General features: G+C 44.1%; 1 protein-coding gene across 2 annotated transcripts in view; it reads left to right on the top strand.

Moving 5' to 3' along the window:
- TMEM104 (transmembrane protein 104) overlaps positions 1 to 20,992 on the top strand; it is a 96,522-nt gene extending 75,530 nt beyond the window's left edge. For both annotated transcript variants that reach the window (XM_056867342.1, XM_056867341.1), the window contains exon 9: positions 20,224 to 20,992. In XM_056867342.1, coding sequence (XP_056723320.1) covers positions 20,224 to 20,984 — 761 coding nt within the window. In that variant the 3' untranslated portion in view covers positions 20,985 to 20,992. The remainder of the gene's footprint in view (positions 1 to 20,223) is intronic.
- The last annotated feature ends 1,614 nt before the right edge of the window (positions 20,993 to 22,606 follow it).

Genomic DNA, 22,606 nt, shown 5'->3' with positions numbered 1-22,606 from the left:
TTTCAAAATGACTTTGAGCTAGCAGAATACGCTTGCTGCTAAGTTTGATCCATTTTCTGTCCTGTTTTTGTGTAGATTGCATGCGTCTCATGGATTTGAGCTTGGCAGGACTGCCTTCTTAAGGTAGTTTTCTGAACAAAGTTTTTTGCGGATTGCTTCTGCAACACGAACTTTTCTGCCTTTTCCAGTCTCCACAGCAAATGAAAATGGAGGAGTCCATCTGCCTAGAGTTAGGCATGCAGTGCCTCTGTTTCTCCAGCGGGTCTAGTGAGATGCCTTGGTGGTTAATCATGCCTTTGTGCTGTAATAAAATCTCTGTCCAAGAACCATACAGGAGAGTTATAGGTCATGAGGAAAACACGCTTGGTGGGCAGGAATGCATCATTAAACAGGGAGCTACAGTGTGTTACCCACTAAAGCATTTAATTGCAGCTTATTAAGAGTCTGGGGCTCCTAGCGGGAACTAGTGCTGGTTGCAAAGATTTTAACGGCATGATTATCGACTCTTTATTGAGTCATTGCTGGCAAGCCTTTCAGGCAGCCCTCACTCAGAGGCAATTTCTGGGCATTCTGCTACAGACGCTGCATCTGTAACTGTTAAACGTTTTATTGCTTTTTAATAATGATGCCTTCTGCAGTAAAATACTTCACCCTCCCAGCTTTGGACTGCATAATTGCATTTTCTCTCGGCCCCAATTTCTCTTGATGGTGGAGTAAAATGTAGACCTTTCAGGCAAACTGGTACATTGTCCATGTTGTCAGCTTCTTGAACGGGGGAAGTTAAGGCCCCTTCCCAAAGAGCACTTAAAACATAGGTGGTTTTTTGCTGTTCTGACCGGTAGCTGATTAAATTAATGATTCAAAAGTCTATGACAATGGTGTGATATGAGAATAAAGTTAAAACAGTGCTGATATTCCAGTCTCTATGTGTTCCCTCCATCTCCTCTCCCCATCATTTTATTGTTTTCAAAACCTGCAAGGCAACGTCATATGGGATTTTCCCACAGAAATATTAATTTTAACTTTGGAAAGTATTTTTAAATGCTTGAATGTTGGTGTCTGTCTCTGTTTGTTCGTACATAGGTAGTTAGGATATCAGTATATGTGGCAGATTCTTGGTCCATGTACAAAGGCTGAAATTTTCTTGCATCAAATATTATAAAATCACAGGTTAAAAAATGTCTCTGTTTATATAATATGAGGAAAGCCTCTCAAAGGAGACTATTTCTGCAGCATAGCTTGTACCTCTCTCTAAACATGGTTAGAACAATTACTGGCCATACTATTTGGGGGGCTAGGGATAATGATCTTCGGTTAAATCATACCATTTAAATTGGCTTATTTGGGACTTAATAAACACCATAAATGTATTGGTTTCTGAACTTCATAGAGTCACTTTAGATTACCTGTTCAGTTTCCCCAGTCTTGAAAAGATTCACCTCTCTTCTAACTTGAATTTCTTGTAGGGTTCAGATGGCTACTTCGGTAGAGATGTTTTAGTTTAACTCAAGAGAGCTAGTTCTGCATTTCAGAACCTCCCAAGTGTTCTTTAACCTTGAACTAGGTCTGAAGGGCACATGATTTTTCTTCCCATGGTAGTTCAGTTGTCATCACCTGTCTTCTCCAGAAGACTAATTGGTGAGAAACAAAGAACACCATTTCCCGGACCTCTGTACAGACTTAGAATCCCAGCTTTTAGTCATGACCATCCTGCTGTCATTTTGAAATTAAAATGTAAATGTATCTAGAGACTCCATCTCTGAACCAATTTTACTATATCTCTTAAAATTAGATATTGCAAATTGAAAGAAGGGCAGGGGAATGATTTGGGAGCTTTGGCTAGTGCAGGGATATAAAGTCTACTATTATTTCCAGTCTCCTTCAATGAAATTAGCCTGCCAGTATTCTCACCATTTAGACATGTCAGGTTCAGGCGTTTACCTGTAGCATCCCAACAGTAAACACACTCAGGCAGGCGATCCTGAAGCAGTATACTTTATTAGGAGCAAAAAGGTAAATATAAGATCTGACTGTATGGAAACAGGTAAAGGCTGCTAATGACCACAATAGGGAAAGCTCTAGCTTAAAAGCACTTTAGCCACTAAAGGAAAACACAATGAGGTAAACCCGAGATAAGACTTCTCATGAGGTGTAGACCAAACAGCTAGGCAGCTGCAGGACGGGAAGTATACACAGTATTTACAGGCATGTGAACCAAGGTCGCTTGACATGGAGCCAGAGCCAGGCCAGAACCAGCAATGGTCTGACAGAGTCATGTCAAGGGATCAGGCCTGAACCAGCAAAGGCCTGACAAGACACTCCCTTTTTCTGTGTTAAAAATTGGAGCATAGCATGAAAGTTTATGAGAGGACCCGTTAGAAATTGTGCTTTTTAGAATCTGTTTCACACACAGTAATGGAGGGATGGGGAAAGAGTTGAACCGTACATAGTGTTGTGTTGTTTTGAGAATGCCTGATAGATGCCCTTCTTCTCACTAAGAGTGTGTGCATGTGTGTGAGAGAATGTGTTTGTGTGCGTGTGTACACAAACACACACATTTCGTCCCTGCTAAAGAAGACAAGAGCAGCTGTCAAATTCCTCATGGATAAATAATTCAGTATGAGAGAAGAAAATGTATTTAAGACCAATTTGAAATACCATACTTTCCCATAATCACTTATGTTTTAGAAGCATCTCCTAAGGAACTAGTTTGAGGTGAAATGGGGCCAATTTATTCTTAGCCACTTGTTAGTTTCAGATCAAGACTGACATGGAGTGTGGATTTGGCTATTTAGGATCCTGCTAGATATAAGTGAGCATTGAAGAAGAGTTTCTTTCAGCCAGGAAGAGAAATTGGTGCCATTTAGAAAGTAGTATACACAATTAATCAGCGTTGTTCAGCTATGGCAATCAGAACAACCATATGTTGTTTATTTCGGGGTTGAAGAAGGAAGGTAAAGCCTACATTTCCTAACACCTGCAGTGGCATGCTGTGGTACCCAGAATATTCAAGGAAGTTACTGTGATATTATTCCATTGGATAATGTGCCAGCAAAATGAGAGGTTTGATTTGGTTTGCATCAGTTCATATGATCCCAGTACATTGAACTATGAAAATTCCTTGTGAGATAGGCAAGAATTATTGTTGTTTCACACCCTGAAGTCAGATGTCCACATTCTTGCCTCCGATTCTGAAGGCCCAAGAAAAAACTTTCTGGTGTCAGATGAGTATCCTTCTAGCTCAATATTAAAATTAGGAAACTCAACATTTGTAAATAATCTAAGATAATAGGACTGGGCTAAAATCCTCCTGTTAGTATGCCATCTTGGAAAATTATTTTCCACAGTCCTGATTCTGAGGTGGGCTGTTTGCTGAGGAACTATAAAGAGATGTAGAGACATAATGTAAACATTCGCACTGATAATTAGCCTGCCCAGCTTTTGTTCCCCTCCCAGCCACACATTTGGAATTTACTGGAAATTGTCTGTTCTTTTGGAGAAGCATCTTCTAAACATTAAAGGCAATAAATTATCCCTTTTCTCTCTCAGGATCCTGAATTCTGTGCCCAGTACTCAATTCCATGCTTACCCAGAATGCTAATGGACCCACTGAGTTAATTCAGCCTTCCCCCAGGCCTGCTTATGTATCTCATGCAAACACCATCATGGACAGGGCAGTGAGCTGGGAGAAACATAAAAGGGAGTGTAAGATCCCATCCCTCTGGCTTCTGCAGCAGAAAGGTTTGTAGTTTGTGTTGCCAACAAAAGCCTGTATACTTTATAGAACCTCATCCACAAAATTTTTGCCACCCAGTCACCTTTATTTTTGGCCATCATGCTGAAAGCTCTGAATGTCCGTGCTATCACAGCTTCACTACCTGAATGAGCACCAGTGTTTTGTCCTGCAGTTTGGCAGATGTTACATAATGCCCATTCTCATGGAGTGGAATGAGAAGCTTTCTTGATATGTCCATTTGGTTAAAATGGTGCAGGATAGCAGGCGCATTGCTGTATGTTATTGCCAGAAAAACTAGGGGAAAGTTTAGCCATCTGCTTGATAGAAGTGCCCAGCAAAACAACTTTCCCATGTCACTGCCTGGCCGACTGTACCCAGTTCAGTTTTGTAATGTCATAATGTGATCCCTCATACCTTCCATATCCCTTTACAGGTCTACTCCTGTTGACACGGTTCTTTTCAGAGCTAATGGTCTCAGCTCTCTCTGAGCTCGATTGTCACCTCTGCAGATCTCCTTGTTCCTATCAGAGGATTGTTTTCTCATTTCAGTTCTTGCAGTTATTTGATTTTCTGTTCTCGGCATCTGCATACGTGCTAAATTTTATTAAAGCTTTACATGTGCTGAAACCTGTGTTTTCAGTAAAAGTGGGAGGAGAATATTCCACCTTGCAGAGAGTTGGCAGGAAAGCGGATTGGTTCAAGGTTGCAGTTCTAAGTGTGCTTAGCACAACTGAAATGGAGTAGCTTTCACATAAATATTTTTCATCTTGTGTTAGTCAAGCAAGGTGCTTTTGTGTCCACATTGCCATATTTGTTTCGCTCCAGTAGTACCATGCCATGAGTTCCCTGAACCATAGGTGCCAGTCATAGTAATCCCCTTTATCTGTGGTGCAGAAAGTTGTGCTACTATAGTTTAATTTGTCTCAGTTTTTCTCAACACATTTTGTGGACTTTCAAGAGAAGCTGGATGAAGAGTTTTAAACTAATTTTATTCTATAATGAGAACACATTTTAATTCATTAAATGCAAAACACATAATTTTAAAGAAAAGTTTTAATCTGTTGATCCGAATTTGAAACCTAGTTTCTGTGTCATCCATTTTGTACCTTTCCCCTGTTGGCTTCCCTCTTGATTCTGAACTGGAGCCATCTCAATTCAATACTGATTAGAAGACTCCAACTCTAGAGATCCCTAAGCCATTGAGTTAATATTGCATGCAACTGTTACTTATGTGTGGAAAATAGGCAATCGCTGTGTGTTTGTGCATATAACTACGAGAGGAGCAAACTATCCCCGAAGCATCTCCAAAGGGCATTTGCCCCAGGGAGACTGCAATTTCCTCTCCTCCTTCTCTTTGCCTCCAGGTGCTTCCTCCCACTAAGAATCTATTCTGCTTTTTCTGTGAGGAGTGAAGCAAGAGGGTATTTATTGCAAGAGGGTGATTCATTATCATTATGATCTGGCATATTGATTCTCTGCTTTGGAAAAGAAAACTCAGTCATGCCATCGGCTAGTGCTGATGGATAGCTCTGCCACAAATGTGTCAAAACTCTTAGCACAGGGCTTGTTTAAACAAATGGCTGTAAATAGGTTGAGGGGAGCAGTGGGGCATGGGATCCTCCCTTTGTATCAAGCATGCTGTTGTGGGATTTCTGACTGTGATCTCTTTTGGATCATTTGGAGAGATGACAAGTAAAATAAGGTGTGTTCTATGCATATTAGTGACACCTGATGCGATTAATCATGGCTTCTGGCTTGGAGAATGGCTGGCGCTGGCAAAGGTACAAGAGCTGAACTGCTGAAAAAAGGGAGACTGTAAACGTACTGCATGTATTATAAGTAGAGAGCAACTCTGACTGTGTTGTCTTGCTGATATTTAGAACTGGTCCCAGAGTTGCGGAAACATTTCTTGAAGTAAGGTAAAGGTCCCCCGTGCAAGCACCGGGTCATTCCTGACCCATGGGGTGATGTCACATCCTGACGTTTCCTAGGCAGACTTTGTTTATGGGGTGGTTTGCCAGTGCCTTCCCCAGTCATCTTCCCTTTACCCCCAACAAGCTGGGTACTCATTTTGCCGACCTCGGATGGATGGAAGGCTGAGTCAACCTTGAGCCAGCTACCTGAAACCGACTTCTGCCGGGATCGAACTCAGGTCGTGAGCAGAGTTTGGACTGCAGTACTGCAGCTTTACCACTCTGTGCCACGAGGCTCCTATTTCTTGAAGTGCTTGTACAATAATTTTAATAATTTAAAGTCAGCATTAAGATAGTTGAATATATTCACTTCGTCAGAAAGGCAGCCACTGGATTCTTGATCCATGAAATGCCCCAGGAGCCTGGTCATATTTCTGTGCAGCTCAGTAAGGAACTCAAATATTGCATTTATATTCCACTTTCATAAATGCAGACAAATGCCATTCATTTATGACATTGTGTTACTCTAAGCAAGTTTTTTACTGACAGGATAAAGAACCTTAAAGTATAAACATCCCCATCAACTCTTTGTCAATGCAAGAATGAATGTCCACTATAAAAATGACCAAGTCCAGCAGTGGTCTATTCTGAACTCAGTATAACAACCTGTGGTATTTCTGATCCCATTGATCATGTTGAGTTCCTTGCAACAGTCTGATGTCTTCCTGGGCTTATATTTTTTGTCTTCCAATAGTATGTATGTGGGACAGCAGTACTCATTCAGGAGAAGTCCATCATGTTCTGCCACATAATACTTGATGAGCTTGGAAAGGCTAGATTAACTTTGCCCGTCCCCTTGCAGCTCTGTGTCGTTATCTTTCTGCCACAAATGGAATTTTTAATATCCCCAGGCTTTCAGACTTTCCCTAAGTGCCAGTGTTTAGATATAAGCTCATGCATATTCATTTCACATCTGGCCATAAGAGCAGTTCCCAGTAGTACAGTTGTCCCCTTCTCTAAAATCAGCATATTCTGGGTCAAGTTGGTTAGGCAGAATTTTCTTGCAAGACCTGCTGAGAAGAGTCAGTCTCATCCCTCTGAGTTGCTTGTAGAATTTATCTTATTCAGATTTGCTTTTGTACGTAGAGGGAGAGGCAAAGAATAGAAGCTGATCTTGCTTCCTACTCAAATGCGTTGCAGATTTGATCGTATTACTCAGACAAGTCTGCTATGTTGTTTGGTAATGATGGTTCATCTAGAAGAGTGAGAGCATTGGATGTATTCTCTGAAAACGTCTTGTTACTTTATTTGGGAAAATACAATATGAATGTAAAATTACTTTTTTAAAAAACAAGGATTGAGCAACCTTCATTCCTTATCAGAGGCCTTGAGACAAGGCCACCTTCCACAGTCAAGAATGCCACATGGTTTAAGCATGCCTTTGCCCCAAGAGGGGGAGACTGGATACACACACACACCCCACGCACCACCAAGTATGAGGCATCTGGGCAGTGCTTTAGCATTCAAAGACCAGAATTCTATTGGACTGACCAATGAAAAATTTGCTAAATTGAGGTGGGGGGGGAAGGTGGAACAGAGCCAGCTATGAACCAGAGCAGACAAGGGATAAGTTAAATCCCTTTTTAAAATGGAGGATTTGAACCTAGAACAAAAAGGGGCACCTTTTGACTTTTTGAAATCTTGCCAACCAGCTAATTGGAGCGGTGGACTGTGATCTGGAGAACCAGGGTTGATTCCCCACTCCTCCACATGAGCGACGGAGGCTAATCTAGTGACCTGGATTTGTTTCCCCACTCCTACACACGAAGCCAGCTGGGTGACCCTGGGCAAGTTACAGCTCTGTTAGAGTTCTCTCAGCCCCACCTACCTCACAGGGTGTCTGCTGTGGGGAAGGGAAGGTGACTTAAGCCAGTTTGAGTCTTCCTTAAGTGGTAGAGAAAGTTCTGGATTTTGGCTGTGGGCTCTTGGCACGCAGGCTGTTGATGGCCTTGCACTTGAATTGTAAGTCTGTAACATCAGCTGCCATCACCCTAACCTCCCATCACACCTCGATGCATCAATGTCGTCTTTATGACATTTTTAAAGAATTGGCATGTCTGCTTATTTCTGTGTAGACCTGCCAGAGATCCTCATTTCAACAGCTCTAAGGAGGCTGTGACTTAACAACAATAGGTGAACAATGTGCTCCAAGGAAGTCTTCAGTGGTACAGAATACTTTCGGAGTGTTGCAGTCTCTTTTGCTTCCAGCGACGCAAGCCAATTTTAGAACTTCTCAAGTTAGCATCTCTTTCCTCCCACCCAGTTTCCAGATATATGATTTTTCTTTTATTTTTGACTTTTTATACATTAAGTGTGTAACACTTATTGCAAGGGGTTGGCGTTCATGCAGAATTCATGTTTAGTAGGAGCTACAGTTGCTCTCCTTACAAACTCGCAGGAGTTCTATAGCACCTCAGACTTATTGTAGTAAAAGTGTTTGGTTAATTGGAATTTGTCAATAGATTTAATTTATTATCTGCAGCTTCACCAGAGCCAGCATGGTGTAGTGGTTAAGAGCGGTGGTTTGGAGCAGCGGACGGTAATCTGGTGATTCGGGTTGGTTTCCCCACTGCTACACATGAAGCCAGCTGGGTGACCTTGGACTAGTCACAGCTCTCTAAGAGCTCTCAGCCCCACCTACCTCACAGGGTGTCTGTTGTGGGGAGGGGAAGGGAAGGTGATTGTAAGCAGGTTTGATTCTTCCTTAAGTGGCAGAGAAAGTCAGCATATTAAAAAACCCAAAAAAACCAACAACCTTTCAGCTGTTGTAAATGGTCACTGTGCTTTGAGTTTGCACAACTGTACATGTTTCTTTTCATGGTATTTTAACTCCAGTGTTCTCAATTTCCCCCTCTTATACCCATGTGTGTAGCTTTGTCTGTTGACTGAGGGTTCGCTTCATGCATCTTATAAAGTAGGCTATATCCACGATATTTATGCTACAATTAATTTATTAGTCATTCAGGTGGTACAAGACTCACTCTTGGTTTTCCCACAACAGATGAATGTGACTCTAGTCCTCTGGAATTAGTTGCTTAATTTGTACCAAGACTTCACCAAGGCTTAGCTCAGGAGTTCATTCTCAGCTACAGTGCTGAGTGCTAGAAGAATAAGGTACTTCTGAGCATGAACAGAGTGCCTTCCCATCATTAGTGAATAACCAGAGTTTTCTGCTCTTCACACACTTAGTTCTTAGGCAGGATTTTCAAATATGAGGGATGAGCAACAACCATCTCTGTCTTGAAAAACCTCTGTTTCTGATTTATCAGAAGCTAGCTCTTTTGCCAACTTCCAACCAATTTACAAGAGCAGTGGAAAAAGGAAATGTTGTTTTTAAAATATTGATTTTGGTGCTTTATCAATAAATCAAATGTGCGTAAAAGTTTGAAAAAAGCCCTTTCCTTCTTCAAACTCCTCCTCCTCCTTTTCCATCCCTAGGAGTTTCCACTGACCCTTGTCTAACTTCCTTAATCTTAATTGGCTGGAGTATGAAGTAGCCAATACTAAATTTATCTCAAGCTCACTGAATACGGAAATGTTTTGGAGGGAAGTTGAGAAGCTTTGGGTAGAGGGGGAGAATCAATAAATTCATTTAAAAGAACTTATTATATGCCAATTACTATTCTACACAGAACCTCCCTGTGTCTAATGTCCTGGTGGGGACTTCACTTCCCACTCTGGATGAAATGGACCAGAGAAAGATACTGGAAGTTTTATTAGATGATCCTACTCTCTTATTTGCTCAGTTTGGTTGTGAAGAACCAACTACAGTTGTTTCGGAGAAGATCTTGGCCGCTGTTTTTCGTCATGATGATTTCTTTAGCTGTGATGAACTTTGTAACTGACAGGAGCAAGTAAGAATGCTAGTGTACTGGGCATCTCTGGGAGCCTCTGTGGCCTGTGTTTGCCCTTGTTGCCTCAGGAACCCGAGCGCAGTTTCACACATGCCCACAAAACCCTGTTTTTCTTTTTTGTTGTTGAAAGCTATCTGTTCCAGGCTATCGCCCTCTCTTCATTTTGATTTATCATTGGACTAAACTGAGTTTAGGAGGTTTGTCTTCATCATGCCACTTCACTGGGACAGGAAGATAAATCTCCCATATGAATGTTTAACTCTAAAGTTCCAGCAACATAAAGGGGAGGAAATGCCCTTCTAAGTCCCCTTGACTAGGATGGTAGGCCTGCCAGGATATCTTCCAAGTGCAGACCATTAGCAGATCATTGCGAATTGTGCATCTGAAAAATTCCATTTTATTCCATCAAGAAACTTCAACCGAAAGGATATGAAATAGGAAGAAAGCTGATCACTGCTTTAAAAGAGCAAACTCTTGTTTTGAGAAGTTTCAGACTCCTCTGCAGAATGTCCATTTTGGTTGAAAGAAGCACTGAGCTTGTTGCACAAAAACACTGCTCAGTGCTCCTTGAAGTACATAATTTTTTCCCCATGAAAGGACACTCACTGTTCTTTGTAAGAGTTGCAGAACTGTGCATAACCATAAGACTGCCATCTTCCGCGATGGGTGGCTCCCATTGTGAAATCTGATAATTCTGGGCACAGGCCTTGAATGAAGCTCCCAAGCACCAGGGGGAGAAGTCACTTCGCTGGACTAGGTAGCCGGTGGTACAGACATTGTCCTTCATCACACATGAACACTTTAAGCTGCCTTATACTGAATCAGACCCTTGGTCCATCAAAGTCAGTATTGTCTACTCAGACCGGCAGAAGCACTCCAGAGTCTCAGGTAGAGGTCTTTCACATCACCTACTTGCCTACGAGCCCCGTGGTGCAGAGTGTTAAGCTGCAGTACTGCAGTCAAAAGCTCTGCTCATGACCTGAGTTCGATCCTGACGGGAGTCGGGTTCAGGTAGCCGGCTCAAGGTTGACTCAGCCTTCCATCCTTCCGAGGTCGGTAAAATGAGTACCCAGCTTGCTGGGGATAAAGGGAAGATGACTGGGGAAGGCACTGGCAAACCACCCCACAAACAAAGTCTGCCTTGGAAACGTCGGAATGTGACATCACCCCTTGGGTCAGGAATGACCCGGTGCTTGCACAGGGGACCTTTACCTTTTACTTGCCTAGTCCCTTTAACTGGAGATGCCGGGGATTGAACCTGGGGCCTTCTGCATGCCAAGCAGATGCTCCACCACTAAGCCACAGCCTCTCCCCTCACAAAAAGGACATGGTTTCTTAACCAGGAGTTTTTTTTATCAGTGCTATAACTAGTCTTCTTGAATTATTATTATCATTGTTATCATTATTATTAAAATATTTTAATGCCGCCTTACCACATTATCAGAGTCCCCAAGGTGGCAAACATGAAAACAATAAAATGTTTGAACAATTAAAAGCAACATTTAAAATGATAACATAATTCAATAAAACACATGAACATACAGCACCTGCACCAGGGAGGAGGCCAATAACCGTTAGAGGGTATATGCCAAATGATACCAGCACCTTGAATTAAGGCTAGAAGCAAACTGGGAGCCAATGTAGATGGAACAAGACTGGAGTGGGATGGCCCCTATGACACATTCCAGTCAGCACTCTGGCCGTAGCATTCTGTACAGGCTGAGGCTTCCAGACAGTCTTCAAGGGCTCGTTGCACTAATCTAACCTAGATTTTACCAGGGCATGCACCACAATGGCAAGATCTTTCCTGCCCAGGAAGGGCTGCAGCTGGCTTATCAACCAAAACTGGTGAAAGGCACTATGGGGCGAGTGCCCATCCTCCCTCCGTGCCCCCTCTGGGTCTCGCTGGATGAGCTTCCTTGGCCTCAGACCATTCAGAGGGGGAGTCTGAGCTCTCCTCCCCTGAAGTGGTCAGCATGCTTGCCTTCAGAAGGTTCAGAAAGGCCTCCTCATTGGCCTCCGCTCCCCAGCTTTATGGAGGGCAGGCCTCTTTCACCTCGCCTCCTGGTCCTCCTGACCCTGCCTCCTCCCAAGGCTTTATTGGGCCTCCTCTCAGGCAGGGCTGTGCACCATCCCACCCTCACCCAGCCGCAAGCCTCACTGTCCCCCCAACCACGCCGCCGCCCGGTGGGCCATGTGGCATCCGGGCATGTTCCTTTCGCTGCCGGCTGGCTGGTGGAGAAGTCTGTGGAAGTGGGGCTGGCAGCGCGGGGAGTCCCAGGTGATCTGGGACAGGCACCCCTGCCCACCACTGCCACCTTTTTATCCAACAGGAGGCCGAGGTACAGGAGCACTACTAGGGTACAAACCCGCTCCTTTAAGGATAGTGCTACTCCATTCAGAACAGCAGATAACCCATTCCTGGGTCAGACCTTCTCCCCACCAGTAGCACCTCTGGTTTGTTGGGATTAAGTTTCACCTTGTTAGCTGTCATCCATTCCAAAACTGCCTCCAAGCATCTATTCACAGTTTCCACAGAATGGATTTTGATAACACCATGGTAGAAGAGGCTACATGCAAAGTGGCCTTGGGTGTATCAGTCCATTCTACTCTCAAGTAAAGTCAAAACAAAATTGTGGGGGGAGGGATTGGTCTTATATTTTTTTTTAAAATAAAAAAGAAAGGGAAGCAGATTCTGTACTCCCTAGCCCTGACTATTGTACTTATGCAAGCAGATACAGATTCTTGAAGCAGGATTAACTTCTGATTTATGAGTTTGCAAACCAGGCTTCTTCAGTTCACACAAGCTATGTTTTGTTTGCTCAGGTTGAACATGCTCTTTTATCATTCACACAGTTTATCATGGGCATGTCAGTGATATGTGCTTATAGTGGTCCATTCACAGAAACAGTTTGCTCTAGACAAACTGAAACAAATGAGTTGTTAAAAGAACCCACATGTTCAGCAGTGCAGATTAGCCCTAAAGTAATTGCCAGTCTAGAAAAGACCAGCATTCAAGCATTTATTCTGTTGTGACATGAAGTCTTGGTGCCTGCTGGTCACCATTCTGGAAAGCCATGATATTTAGTGGAACCACAGAAGATAGGTTGTGGGGTTGGATCCTTCTAACAGCTTGTGCAAAAAAATTTAGGGGGAAAAGTGACATTGCAAAGTTCCCCTCCAATGGTATGTCTGCTAGAGAAGAAAGAAACAAACCTACTGGGTAAAATAAAGGATATCAATTCCACAAATGCAGTCGTTCCAGTCCGCTGGGAAGCGATTCGAATGCATATGCTACTTGTGTTAAGGGAAAGAATGGGTTAAATATGCAGTCTCTACCTGATAAGGTCATAACTTCACCCTTGAATGAGCAGAGATGGGCAAGATTTACTGGTTCTCTCCTGAGCATGGAAAGAGGTGCAGAGGTCTTGCAGTTAAATATAGTTAAGTCATGGTAGAGATACAGGGCTGGGCACCACAAGTCAAAATTTTCTCCCCAAAGAGAGAGTTATGTATCTTTGCTCTGCATTTCCTGAGAGAAATCTTGCTAGTTCTTTCTTCGGAGCTGTCTCTTCTGTCTCCCTCTGCCTCTACTGTTGTCACCAGACTGTCAAAGCTCACAACTCTCACAACCCTGCTATGTGAATATTTAGTTCTATATGACTTGTAGGGCCTGGCACCTTTGCTGGGGTATGTTGCAAGTTAGCTGTGAATAGTTTGGAAGCAAGGGGGGATTGTAAGGAATAGTTTCAAGCTGATTTATACAGTGTTGTGGCTCCTCGAAAAAGAAAAGCAGGGTGATTCTCCAGAATGAAGAAGAAGAGTTGGTTATATATACAGACTTTCTCTGCCACTTAAGGAAGAATCAGACCAGCTTACCTTCCCTTCCCCTCCCCTCCCAACAACAGACACCCTGTGAGGTAGGTGGGGCTGAGAGAGTGTGTCTAGGCCAAGGTCACCCTGCTGGCTTCATGTGTAGGAGTGGGGAAACAAATCCAGTTCACCAGATTAGCCTCCGCCGCTCATGTGAAGGAGTGCGGAATCAAACCCTGTTCTCCAGATTAGAGTCCACCACTCCAAACCTCCACGCTTAACCACTACACCACGCTGGCTCTCAATGAGAGAGATGAGAAACATTTCCCATCTGCTTCCAACAGCAACAGCCAAGGGCGGCTATATGCAGTGAAACCCTGTGTGATCCAGTAGATAGAGCTGGATTTGAAACTCATTGTGTAAGGTATATATTTTTCCCCTTCTACTGTGAACTCATTTTGTGTCATTGAGCAGGGCACCATCTCATCCCCTAGTTCCATAAGAATAATGACCCTATCTCACAGGGTTTGGTGAGGATGAACTCAAAAAACTGTGAAGTGGTTTGCAGATTAAGAGTGTTCTATAAATTAATAATAGCACTTTGCCAGTTCTTCTTGACTGATCTTGCTTTTTATATCATTCATCTTGTATAATGCATTTCATCCTCCTGCTTAGAGTACATCTACAGCACAACCTTCGGGAGGCCAAAAGTGAAATAGGGGTTTGATACTTAGTTCACACCCTGTACTGGTTTATGCTTCTCCCTTGAGCATTTGAATCTGATTGCTGTTGTGTACGGGGACCTGTGATAGCCACAGGTCTCATACATTAAAGATATTTCTAGGGGTGGGCTTTGTTAGATTTCTTTGGCAAACTGGCCAGGAATACCTGTTTATTGTCAGCTGATTCATACGTTGCCTGTATGGTTTGTCTAAACTCCCAAATTGTACTCCTGTTCCCACATCCAAAGCTGTCCTCGATAAGGGGTCTCTTCCTATACTTTGATGTACAAAGTTGGGAATGGCCGCTTGCAGGTTGTGGGCTGCATGCAGTTCCCATCCTGAATATCCCAGATTCCTTCTTCCCCCTTTTCTCCCCCACCCCTCACTAATACCCAGTTGGGAGTGCCGGACACCACTTACATGGCAGGCATCCCTGCTATTGGGAAATGGTCACCTCAGAGACCCCTGCAGCTTATGCCTTTGTGTTGTAAGTTTTCTTGGAATTGACACTGCTCATGTTCAGAATGGCATGGGAAGAATCCATGGGGTCATGGCTCCCATCCTGCTGCAGTAATACATGCATTATCCCTAATTCCTATCCAGATGGATCCAGTCATGTCTCGTTTGGGGGTAGAAAGTATTGATGGTGCTTAAAGAGCCCCCCTGAATCAGTGACCATATCCTACAAGAGCTGCATGAGGTAGTATGCTGAACTGCATTTTGTCCACTGTGGATTTTTGAGGTTTGGCTAGCTTGTGTAGGAATGTTTCTCTTCTTCCCACCATCTTCCAAGTCATAGGCACAAGCATGTACACATACCACAGCTACTTCATTGTTACAGGCTCACTTCTTTAGGGGGCGGATATGCATAATTTTTCAGACTTCTGTTTAAGAAACACTTTCAAAAGGATGTCACATGGTAAACATTGGGTGCCACTTGTAATGTAGGACTAGAAAGTATAGTGATAATTCACATTGGTTTGTTCTTGTAAGATTGCCGTTTTTGGGGTATTAGAAGTTCAGATATCCTTGTAAAATGATACCATGGTGTTTTGCCCCAAAGTGGTTCAGTTTATAGGAAGCATAGAAAAATCTGCAGAGAGGTAGTGGTGGCAGCTGAGCATTACAAAAAATATACATGGTAGGATCCATGGGTGTTTTCTTCCATGCGTTCCAGTAGATAAAAAACAACAACATAGTAATAGGAACCCTGTATAAATCTGATGGTGCTTGCTGTTTTTTTGCTTTAACATTTAAGGCATCAGAGACAGTCCTTGAATTAAAGTATTTCTAGAAGACTTGGCTATCAGTAATGGTTAACGTGTCAGCACTCAGATGATGAAGTGTGCAAGAAAATAGGCTTTGACATGTTAAACCTATTTACTAAGAGATTTGACTGCTTTTGTAGATCTAAGATTGTGCACTGAATGCTGGGAAGCACGTGTGACCCTGGGTACAATAAGTGACCTTGTAATTCTGGAAGGCTGACTGCACTGAGTGGAGTTAATTTCTTCCCTCCAAGGAGAAAGCTGTACACAGTGTGCTTGAATGTATCTCTAGTTTCATCTTTTCTCATAGATATAAACCCATAGTAGGGGTAGGTTGTGTAAACTGTTTTTTGGCTGATACAGAGCAGGCCTGAAAAGTGGCCAACTAACAGGGCATCTCTTCTTTCTTCAAAGAAAACACCCTGATTTTGAATTCCTGGGTCACTTCTGTTGATTGCTGTACTTTCTCATTTGTTTGAATTTTGTCCCCAATTCTTTTTTTTTTGGGGGGGGGGAGTATCTTTAAACATTCCATGCAGTAGATTTTAGATATAGATTCATTTATTAATATGGCAAATGCCATTAAAACATTCATATCAGTTACAGATTTAAAATAGGAGAATATACAGTAACTAAAACTATAGGATATACGATTTATAGACAGTTTATACAATTTAAACAGACCTCGAATTAATAAAACATTCTCCATTTTACCAAGTCCCAGCTTTGTCTGGTGGATCTCATATATTGCAGCACAGAATTTAGCTACTTTCTTCACCCTCTGGTCTGATCTTTCCCATAGGAGACTCCTCAGTCTCCCTTCTTTGGAGCTATCCTTTATTATATTAAGGAGAGGGGAAATTAGCTTGTATCGGACTTGCTGATAGAAAAAGCACTTGAAATTCTATGCAGTAGGAACAAGTGTTAACGTTTGGTGTGTTTCTTCTTTATCATATTTGATCAATTGATGTAGGGCAGGGATGGGGAACCTCAGGCCCGGGGGCCGTATGCGGCCCCCGAGGACATTTTTTGTGGCCCTCGGGAGCTTCGGGCCCTGCCACGGAGGCGGGGCGGAGGGCGGCCCTCCCCGAGAGTGTTCCTGGAGCCACAGCTTACAGGGGCGCTGCAGTGCCCTTTGGACCTCCTCTCGCTGGCTGTTGGTCGGCGAGAAGGGAGGGGGAGGGAGCTTCCCCCAAGGCTGCCCCCTACAGCCGCAGCGTACAGGAACACCGTGGCACATTGTAAGCCCTTCTCACTGCCTGTCGGCTGTTGAGAAGCGAGGGTGGGAAGAGGCCGACGGCTCCTGGTGGCAGAGCATGCATGCGGGAGCCAATCGGGCTTCAGGGGGGCCTTTTATGGACTCTGGGGGGGGAGGGCATGGAGACTGGGGCCCAGTCGCTCGGGGCTCCGTGTGCCGCAGGGTGTGTGTGTGTGTGGGAGGCTTTTCTCTCTTTTCTTCCTCTTTTTCTGTCACTCTTTCTCCTTTATCTCCCTCTATTTCTCCCTCTTTTTCTGTCTCTTTCTTTGTCTCCCTTCATCCTTTTCTTTCTTTCCCTCCGTCCTTTTCTTTCTTTCTTTCTTTCTTTCTTTCTTTCTTTCTTTCTTTCTTTCTTTCTTTCTTTCTTTCTTTCTTTCTTTCTCTCCCTCTCTCCATTTCTTTCTCCCTTTCTCTCTCTTACTCCCTCCCTTTTCCTCTTTCTCTGTTTTCCTTCCTCCCTTGCCGATCGACTGCGGGCTGTGCCTCCCTGGCGCCTCATTTGCTAGGGCCCACTGCTGGCTGCCCTCCTGCCTGGGAGGGGGGAACGGGGGTGCCCTGCAGGCCTTCTCTGTGTGGCCTCCCCTGGGGTTGCCAACCTCCAGGTGGAGGCTGGAGACCTGGCAACCCTAGCCTCTCCCCCCCCCACCAGGAAATCTACACCTGGTATGGCCCCCGAATGATGTTATAAATGTGCAAATGGCTCTTGGCAGGAAAAAGGTTCCCCACCCCTGATGTAGGGCTTCAGTTTCTAAGCCACAACTAAAGCCAGTTTATAAAAATGCCAAATCAACTCCATTTGGTAATTTCATTACCCTAAGCCACAACTCCCCCTCCCCAACAAAGTCAGGGGGAGTTGTTTACTTTGTTTTTTAAAACTCACAATGTCCCATGACCAAGCTCCCTAGATCTACTTGCAGTCACCTTTTTAGGGCTTATCTAGATGATACATGTGACACCTGACCCAACCCATTTCACACGTAACATCCAGGAACTAGCATTCCTAAGTGCTGCGGGGCCGGATTCGGCTCTCAAGCACATCACCGTCTTATGATGACCCTGTAGGGTTTCCAAGGCAAGAGACATTAGGAGGTGGTTTGCCATTGCTTGCCTCTGCATGGGCTGAGAAAGTTCTGAGAGAACTGCGACTGGCCCAAGGTCACCCAGCAGGCTTCATGTGGAGGAGCAGGGAATCAAACCCAGTTCTCCAGTTTAGAGTCCACTGCTCTTAACCACTACACCACGCTGGCTCTTCTTCTGTGCCATTTACCAGAGCCAAAACAGCTGCAAGGAGGAGCCCTGTTTACCCCACTGTGGAGTGGCACGTGCTGTAGTCAGTACACCTGGAACTGTCTCATGTCACGTGTATCACTAATTGAGCCCTTAGGCTTCCATCCCTGGAAATCTAAAACAAAGCACTGTAACCCACAAGAGGAAAAGTCAGTCGGTGCCCTCTTTAATTAGGGGCACAAAACAAAAGTAGACTTGAAGTTGCAGAAAGTGGGAATAATTGGGAAAACAGTACAACTTGAGCCATCAAATGAAGTTTGAGTTGGATGTGGTGAGGCGCTTAAGAGATGCATTTAGCTTAATTCTGGCAACATTTCTGTTCTGTGGTTTATTGTAGAATTCTCTGTACTCATGTAAGGATGACATTCCTGCTATGTGTGTGAGACGCTGGAAGAAAAATGCTGCATAACTAGTTCCGTGCATCCAAGTGGGCTGTGAACATGTGTTTCTTGAACAGAAGTGCTTCTCCCCACCCCAAAGCAAACAACAGTCCTGTATGTTCACTGAAGTACAGGGAAGGAGACCAGGAGTGAATGCACTGACCTTATCCCCTGACTCCATGTGATTGTCTGGTCATCCACAGGTGTGACCCTGTGGAGAAACTGGCCATGTGAACTCTCCCTCTCGGTTAGTGACATTCCAACACCTCCATCACTGATCACAGGGAGGGAGAATTCACCACAGCCATTTCCTCTGCACAGTTGCCCCTGCAGACCAGGCAATCTCATGGGACCAATGTGCTTGCGCCTGCTCTCCTTCCCCAAGCATTCAGTGAACCCTTGGGGCAGTAATGTGCACTGGGCTACAGCAACTTTCTTTTGAAGCAAGGAAGTTTTCAAAAGCAATTTATACGTAGCATAATAGGCTTGTGCTTGAAGGAAGAAAAATCAGAAATCCTGCTGTGTATTTCTAAGCCTCTTGGTCACACCTAAAGTTGATCTTTAGATTCTAGTTAGGGGTGCATAGTTGCATTGTTTATTATTGCAAAAACAAAACCTTTAAATGGCTAATTCGTTTAAGTTTCATACTTGGGTCGGCTGGAGCTTCCAGGGGTCAAGAAACCGATCTTCAACCTTGTTCCTTCCTCACGATCTTCAGCTCATTGCTTGTACCCATCTAGCACCACATGGATTCTTTTTGTTTTAGTTTAGTAGAACTGGTTTTGTTTTCAGGACAAATGTTTAACATTGCTGTTACCGCACTAGGTATTCCCAGCGATGTATCAAGAGTTTGGAAATGTTATAAAAAACATCGCTTTAAAAGGGTTTTTGGATGCCACAGCTAAAAAATGGTTGGAAGACGTCTTCACAGCTAAAGGGGCCAAACAAAGTGCGAACGGTATTTTTTATAACAGTTTCAAAGTCTTAATACATTGGTGGGAATACATAGAAAGTGCGAACAGTATTTTTTATAACATTTCCAAACTCTTAATACATCGTTGGGAATCCCTAGTGTGGTAACGGCCATTGGTTGTTAGACCTTCTTGGCCTTGCAATAACAAATCTTCTTTTGACAGCCTATTTAAACATCATTAAATGTTATTAACATGATAAACATCAGGGAGGCAAGTTGGTGCATTCAAACTCAGCACTCAGTACTTTATTTTCACTCTCTGCCATACTTCCTTCCATTGTGGAATAGCCATAGGCAGACTGTCTGACTGTTACTTACACAGGTCAGTTTCCATGAGTTCTTTACACATACTCTAAATTTTGCAGAGGCCAGTTGCAAACACTTGTGTAAAATACAGTATTGCCCTTGTTCAGTAAAAGCTGTTACAAGCCAAATAGAATGAGCATCATTTTTGTGTGTTCTGCGTCCAGAAGGAATCTTTCAAACGACCTTTTTGCCAAGCAGCGCATGTTTGCTAGGGCAGCTCATCTGAGACCAAAAACCCTGCGGTAACGAGAAGGTGTTGAGTTCAGAGATGGTACAGTTGTTTTTTTCTTGGAGGACTCTGGGGGCAGCTGTGACAGGTCAAGCCCATTTCCTGAGACACAGGTGCTTCTGAGAGGGCGTGATGTCTAAATAAACCAATTTTAAAGATAGCCATGTTTGCTTCTGTATGTGACTCCCCCTCCCCCTGTGTTCTGCCTGGCGTGGACCTTGCATATTGATGACTCCATCATAAAGCTGTCCTTTATATGTAATACTGCTTTCTCCAGAAAAGTGCATTTTCATTGTCTCTTAAGCTATAGACTTGCAGTGAGATCCAGCCAAAGGATTAACATGGAAATGTATGTTTTAGGGAGCCTAGCTACTACTCTTACTTAACCATATCTCCTACCCACCCCATCCTTCTTATCTTCCAGCCTTTGTCATCATGATAATTTTCGCCCTCATGCGCATTGCCAAGGGCCAGGGGGAAGGCCAGCCCCCTCTGGCTCAGCTCTCGGGGATCCGCAACCTGTTTGGCGTGTGTGTCTATTCCTTCATGTGCCAGCACTCCTTGCCTTCCCTCATCACGCCCATCTCCAAGAAGAAGCATGTTAACAAGCTGGTCCTGCTGGATTACGTCTTAATCCTGGGTTTTTACAGCCTCCTCTCCTTCACCGCTATCTACTGCTTCCGCAATGGGACTCTCATGGACATGTACACACTCAACTTCACCAGCAGCCAGATAGTCCCTTATGCCTTTTTGCGCTACTTCCTGGGCCTTTTCCCGGTGTTCACCATCAGCACTAATTTCCCTATCATCGCCGTGACTCTGAGAAACAACTGGAAGACCCTTTTCCACCGGGAAGGGGGAACCTACCCGTGGGTAGTAGATAGGATTGTTTTCCCAGTGATCACTCTGATTCCCCCCATCCTCGTGGCCTTCTGCACTCACGATTTAGAGTCCTTGGTGGGCATTACTGGGGCCTATGCTGGGAATGGGATCCAGTACATCATCCCTGCTTTCTTAGCATATTGCAGCCGAAAAGACACTCAGCTGGTTTTTGGAAACGGCACACTCAATAAACATCTGTCCCCTTTCCGGCACACATTCTGGATCTGGTTTGTGCTCCTCTGGGGCCTTTTTTGCTTTCTCTTTGTAACCGCAAATATCGTTTTGAGTGAAACCAAGCTCTGATGATGGAACAGTACGGCAGTACTGCTTGTCATGCAGAAACTTCAAGGTGACTTAGCCTTGCACCCAGTGAGAACTTTTAATAAGCAGTCAGCTTGATAGCACACTCTTGAGTGTGAGACTTGAGCTGGATGCTGACTTCAGTTTTGGGTGCAAGGCTCCTGTTCAATTGCTTTTAACTTTCCCACCCAACATACACAGCTGTGGCTTTGAGCATTTTACCAGGCTGCTGTGCTTGCCCAATATCTGCCTTCTTCTTTTTTGCCTTGGTCAGAGATTCCCCTGTGGAATGTCTTCCTCTCTTTTGAGCTGTGATATGTCAAGAGGCTGTTGGATACACATCTCTAAGGATAATGCAGAGGACCGTTATGCCATTATCAGTCAAGCAAGCAGCCAGTGAATCAAACAAGCAGTGATTCCTTCTCCTCGCATTTTCAACTAAATGTGGACAACTGGCTCAAGTAGGCTTTGCAGGAGTTGACATTTTCCTGGGTGAGAGGGCCAACCTAAACTGTAGAGAGTGGGAAAGGAAAACATCCATTGGGACCATCTTCCTGCCTGCCCAGTGGTCACTTGAACAGTTGCCATTTTTTTCCTCAGTATTTATTTCCTTTTCCATTTGTTACAGCCTTTCCAACTTAAATTTTCCTTTGTTGCCTGTAATGTGGTCCCTGGTTTCCCAGAAGCTGTCGTGGGCCTAAATGAAGTGGATATATCTGAAAAGATCACAACTATGGTTTATTTTTCTCATGGCGTTGTGTGTTTTCCAGTCTCTGATTTCCTCTCCTTGTATACCTTGTGTTTGGTGAGAGGCAAGTGCTGCTAAGAACCGCTGAGCCCTTGCTTCGCAAGGAATAAAAGGGAAAGCCATTTCCTGCAGTTTTGGGCTGCTGAGTAGCCTCGGCTGTTGCTGCAGTCATCCATTTCGTACCAGTGCTGGGGCAGCAGGGCAGGCCAAGGCTGCCCCAGTCACTGTGTGGGGGTGGAAGTGCGAATTACTTGCTGGACAGGTAATGTATAAAAGCATTCATAGAGTGCATGGACTTGTTTCTAAGCACCTTAGCTGGGTGTTGCCAGATGCGGGGCTTAGCACTTAACCATGTATTGATTGCAAAATAATTATATGCAAATGTAACCAGAAAGAATAAAATCATGGAGGCTAAGAGAAAGTCACTCCATTGTTTTGTGTCTTCTGTCTGAATATAAAGGCTCTCTGAATTCTCAAGACACCTGAATTCCATTGTAACATTCAGCTCCCCACTCCTGCTTTCATGTTCAGGGAATATAAAGAAAAAACCACCACCACCCCCCATGTACGCTGTCTATTTTACTGTACACAAAGCTCAGACTATACATGATGTAAACCTGGGTCTGCTGTAATCACATCTCAGGAGAAGAGCTGGGGAATGGTTTTAAGAGAAAAAGAGACAGATACGGGCACAAAACTGCCTGTCGCCCTTTGCTCTTGTCATGTTTTCCTGCAGCCCCCACCCCCAATCACTTTTTGCTCAGCCAGGCTCCAGTATCTGAAGGGAGCCTAGGTGGGAGAGTGGGGGGATGGTTCAGCATTCCTCCATCTCATGTTTAAATCAGATCTCCAGCCTCTCACTCTCAGACTTGAGTCT

This window comes from Euleptes europaea, chromosome 1 (genome assembly GCF_029931775.1).
Source record: "Euleptes europaea isolate rEulEur1 chromosome 1, rEulEur1.hap1, whole genome shotgun sequence".
NCBI lineage: Eukaryota > Metazoa > Chordata > Lepidosauria > Squamata > Sphaerodactylidae > Euleptes > Euleptes europaea.
Note: the sequence above shows the minus strand (reverse complement) of the source record. Positions and strands in the feature narration are given on the sequence as shown.